The sequence below is a fragment of the Lactuca virosa genome, chromosome 4, assembly GCF_052849685.1.
Source record: "Lactuca virosa cultivar CGN04683 chromosome 4, Lactuca_virosa_CGN04683_v6, whole genome shotgun sequence".
Classification (NCBI taxonomy): Eukaryota; Viridiplantae; Streptophyta; class Magnoliopsida; order Asterales; family Asteraceae; genus Lactuca; species Lactuca virosa.
Genome location: NC_136429.1, coordinates 516,275,377 through 516,280,742, shown reverse-complemented (window position 1 = coordinate 516,280,742; position 5,366 = coordinate 516,275,377). Strand labels below are relative to the sequence as shown.

The window sequence follows — 5,366 nt, the reverse complement described above, 5'->3', positions numbered from 1 at the left end:
CTGAAAGCTTCAAGAGGATTTAGAGATGGAAAGAAAAGTCATGGATGCCCTCGCTGTGAAGACTGAGAAAGTGAAAACTCTCTCTCTCTTAAGCTCGAACAGTCTGAGAAACAAGTCCAAGATATGTTATCAGAGAAGGTTGTCATGAAGAGTTGTATCTCTGATGTTACTGACTTGCTCTCGGATCTCATTGAAGCCGGGGACTTGATGATTCCCATTAATGTGTGAAAGTATCTGAGATAAAAGCTAAGGCTTGCGTTCGCATTGCTCCATCGTTTGGAAGGTGTTTAAGAATCCTCTCACATTCCGAAACAAGGGGGAGATAAGCCAAAGCCAAAACCAACTGTTGTTAAGCCTGTGCCAGTTGTTAAAAGTGAAACAGAGCCAAAGGGTACAGAGAAACTTTTCTCTGATGATCCCATCATTGACAACGAAGAAGAAGAAAAGCTTCATGAAGCTGAATTAAAAAGGCAAAAGGCTCGCGAAGCTGAGATGGACGAATATCAACGAATTATTCATGATGCTGAAGCCAAGGAGAAGGCTGAAAAAGAAGCTCAGGTCACACTTGAGAGCAGAAAGCTTTTTTTCCCTAAGTGGACTCTGAAGCGTCTTCAAAACGAAATAGTTGACATGCCAAACCAATATTGGTTAGAACCTGTTGTGTCCTTCGAACTTCAAAACACTCAGGACTCACAACTTGATCTTCCAATGACTCCCAAAGCTTTCAAGTTTCTCTCTTTCATCAAAGTTGCGAACGTCCCCTATACTGACAATGGAGCTGATCAACTTTTGTTTGCATTCTATCTCAAATACATGAAACCCCAGTACGAAACCTGGAGTGCGAGTAAGATCACGACAGTAAAGGTTACTGGACCTATCGAGACTGACAGCTTCCCAAATGCCAAATTCAAAGTTGTCAGAGGTTCTGCAAGCCAAGTTCATGAATTCACTCTCGCAGACATGTCGTGTATCAATCCTTATGACTGGATTATGCTCTACAATCTGCTTATTCGAGTAGAGCAAAAGTACGAACCTGTTTTCAAGCATCTTAAACTTATGTTCATCTCATACATTCAAGAAGTAGGTACAATGGATGTTGAGATAGTTGTTGTCCTGCGAAGGAAGCCTTCCGCTGTTCCTAAACAAGCTCCTAAAGGATTTGAAAAGCTGAAACTTGGGAAAATTTACAAGGAGGGATGGTATATGGTCTTTCAAGTACAAGAACGTGAAGATGTTGATTATCACAAGGCCTGCTTCTTTCTTGACGACAAACATCTATACTCCACTACTTGTCTTGAGCATGTTTTGAGTATGACCAGTAAGTTCCGAGGCACCAATGCTGGTGACAAGAAGTGCTTTCCGGATATGATATGTTAGTATATCCAGGTTCGCAAAGCACTGTTGAACGTAATTCCTAAAGTTTTTGAAGTGCAAAAGAGGATCATAAACTGAAGGACTCTCGCCTCAATTGGGCCTTTAGTGTTGCGTCATTGGGCCTTTAGTTAAGTCTTTTATGTAAACGGTTGGGCTTGTCCACCATATTTAATAGGGTTAGAGTATTTAAGATGCTTACATGTATCATAATAAAAAAAACTTTGATTTTTACGTTGTAACCCTAATCTCGCCTCCACAGTAGCAATTCTTTATAGAGTTCTTCTGAGGCGTGACTGTTAATCATTCAACATCTGTGAATCATCATTGTGTTCTTGTTTTAATTGTCTTGAATCTAAATGAGCTATAAGGATTATTTCATCCTAATACCCATTACATTAAACATCTAATCATACACAAAAAAGGCATTTAATAGAATTCTACAATTCAAATATTACCATAACCAAAATGCCCTTAGTCATAAAATACAATCTAAAATACTTATACCAAAAGTTCTATGTTCTTACAATCTCCTTACCTTAAGAAGATTTCATCCTCGGAATCTCTAAATGAGGGTATATTTTCTTCATTTCTTCTTTTGTTTCCTAAGTTTGGTTGGATCCTAAATTGTGTTTCCACGTAACCAAAACAAGCTCAATATATTTATTCCCCAACTTCCTTGTTTGGGCTCCAATAATCACTTCCGGTTCTTCAACCAACCAATTCCAAGCCTCCATTTTCAATTCATCCAAAGGGATGATTTCCTCTTCCTTTCCCAAAAACTTCCTCAAATAACGTACATTAAACAGATCACGTATCCCACTAAGTTCTGGAAGTAATTCCAACTTAAAAGCTTGAGACCTGATCTTCTTCAAATTTTTGAATAGACCGATGTACCCCGAGCTTAACTTACCCTTCTTACCAAAACGAATCACCCCTTTCCACAGTGATATTTTCAACATAACCAAATCACCCAGATTTTTCTCAAAAGGCCTTCTCTTCAAGTCTCCATAACTTCTTTGGTGATCTTGGGCCGCTTTCATGTGAGCTTGTACATTCTTTATCTTCTTGTTGGTAATTCACACCAACTCTGGACGAGTAAGCCTCTTCTCACCCACTTCAAGCCAACACAAAAGCGTCCTACACTTTCTATACCATAATGCCTCATATGAGGGCATTCAAATGCTCGAGTGATAACAGTTATTATATGCGAACACTACTAATGGAAAATGTTCTTCCTATCTACCGCTAAAATCAATTGCACTTTCCCTCAACATATCTTCTATAGTTTTGTGACAACTGAGACAAAATCATCACCGACAACCATTAGGAATTAGCATAAACAAATAGATGTAATAGGGCACCAATGTAATACTTCATTTTACTGATAAATATATTCAAACACGCCCTTACATAGATGAATAATTCAATGAATAGGATCAAAAATAAGTGTGTGAAAAGTCGTGTCATTTAGGGTCAGGTTAACATATTCGGGAAGTACACGATGATGTGATTCCAAAAAATAAACTTCAAAAAAATCAGACTTCGTCTGGAGAACTTATGGTTTTTACTAGAAATAAAGATCAACCGTGTAAATAATTTTACAACGTAAAAATAGTACGAAGAAATTAATTAAGTTTTGGCAAAAGTCACAAAAAGGAGAGTCTTAGTACTTATCAATATTAGAATTTATGGACAAAAAGTGTCAAAATTAAAGCCCGTATGGGGAAGTTATAACTTTTATAAAATCATTTATGGATACCACCATTAGGACAAAAGATAAAAGTTAAAATTTGTAAAAACAACCTAAAGGAAAGTTGTAGTGATGGTTGAGAGCATCACGTGCATATAAAGTGGGTACACATCAGAGCTCGTACGCAAAAAGATGTTAATGGTTCAAATTCATTTTTGTGTGCAAGCCAAACGCGCACCATGCACGACGTGCACACTGACACCAGATTCGAGAAGATTGCAGATGACATATCCCAGTGAGAGAGTGACACGTTGCAACACTCGGTTGGAACCACGATTCACTTTGCGAGGCGCACACACCAAAATGCACAACGTTCTTCAGTTTGCAAGAGGCCTCCAAGCTCCCGAGTCCCGAAGCTACCCTACTTTCGCAATTCACGCTACTATGGTGAGTTCACGACACCATTTTTAAAAGTTTTAAATAGCTTACGGGGGGATACATTTTATAATACTACATTATCTATTTTATAAAATAGTATTATTTTTAATATATCAGTAGTTTACAAAATGCATGAAACGTTAGAATATATTATGCCTGGTAGTTAACTTGCCAGAATTTTAGGAATAATATTATGCCTAGTCGTTATGCTACAAAAACCATAGGATTATATTGTACCTGGTAGAAACTTTGCCCAAAACTATATGATAATATTATACCTAGTCATTATACTGGCAGATGCTCTAGGATAACATAGTACCTAGCCCTAATATCCAAAAAAGTAAATTACATTAGGGTAATTTGCGTGCTTGGTCCCTAACTTATTTTTTTTAACTCGGAAGGTCCTTACTATTTGTTTTTGTTACACACTTGGTCCCTACTTTTGTTTTTTTACGCGCTTAGTCCCTGTTTTTCCTAAAAAGAATATTATTTAAAGATGGAAAACTGGTCGGGTAGGAAAGATAAGGTGATGGAGGTGGGGATGGGGGTATGTTTATTTAAATAAATTAAAAAATCAAGGGCAAAATAGTCTTTTTAGGTAAGACAAGGACCAAACGCATAACAAAAACAAACAGTAGGGATCTTCCGAGTTAAAAAATTTGTTAGGGACCAAACGCGCAAATCACCCTAAACCGTGGGGACCATTCACGTAATTTACTCTATCCAAAAAGAACATCAAAAAATATGATAGTTATATATATATATATATATATATATATATATATATATATATATATATATATATATATATATATATATATATATATATATATATATATATATATATATATATATATATATATATATATATATATATATATATATATAAACAAGAGGGCAATTTAGTCATTTCAATTTTCACAGGGACCATTTTCACATACAAACTAGTCCAAAAGGACCACTAATCCAAAAAATTCGAGTTTTGGACTAAAACCCTAAAAAAATGCATACCAAAGGGACCACTTTTGCAGTTTTGTCTATATATATATATATATATATATATATATATATATATATATATATATATATATATATATATATATATATATATATATATATATATATATATATATATATATATATATATATATATATATAATTATGTAAGAGAATCACATCAAAGGAAAACTAAAGATAACAAGGTCGATAAACATACTATAAGGTTAAACAAAACAGTTGTTAAATGAGAACAACACTATTCATCCTTTAGCCTATTAGTTTTGAGCTAATCCCGACCTATAATTGTTGAATCTTAAGTAAGCGAGAAAGATATGTATAGATCTATACGAGGCTGACACCCCCGCCTACGGTTGCTAGCTACAACCCTGATCGTCGAATCACAACACGCATAACTTTCTAAACTATATGACAAATGTCCCATGAAGCGGCGTGTGGGAAACATATCTAGTCGAAAGCTCGATTATAGGAATTCAGTATAACAAATGTTCGGTCAACCTTAATAATATAAATTACCTAAAGGGGAACGCCTTGAAGTTGTAATGGTACGGATCAATAAAAAGAAAAAGGGTGAAAGTTTTAGAGAAACTATAGAAAAGTACAAAAGGGATGATATATCCTAGAAAGTAAATTCAGGAAGAATAGAATTTTCATCAATGACTTAAAAGATTAAAACTATTCTAAGTTTAAAACTACAAAAAACTTGTGAACTCACCAACATTATGTTTACGTTTTCAAACCACATGTATTCTCAAGAAAATGAACTATGGAGGTAGCAAGGTGATGGAGGATGTTATCAAGGAAGTGATGGGAAGTCTCATTCGTTCTCTTATTGTTTAATTTTTTT

General features: G+C 35.1%; 1 protein-coding gene across 1 annotated transcript; it reads right to left on the bottom strand.

Moving 5' to 3' along the window:
* Nucleotides 1-1,670: 1,670 nt before the first annotated feature.
* LOC145107076 (uncharacterized) lies at nucleotides 1,671-2,414 on the bottom strand. The gene is made up of 2 exons (XM_079043950.1): nucleotides 2,073-2,414; nucleotides 1,671-1,754 (listed from the first exon to the last, which is right to left on the bottom strand). Exons 1-2 carry the CDS (start codon nucleotides 2,412-2,414, stop codon nucleotides 1,671-1,673), a joined length of 426 nt encoding a protein of 141 aa, XP_078900076.1.
* Nucleotides 2,415-5,366: the final 2,952 nt, after the last annotated feature.

Excerpts from the sequence above, each read along its gene's own strand:
- LOC145107076 (XM_079043950.1), bottom strand. The coding sequence starts at position 2,414 with ATGAAAGCGGCCCAAGATCACCAAAGAAGTTATGGAGACTTGAAGAGA. Across the intron at positions 1,755-2,072 it reads GGTTGGTTGAAGAACCGGAA|GATGAAATAATCCTTATAGC; the intron begins GTGATTATTGGA and ends AATGGGTATTAG.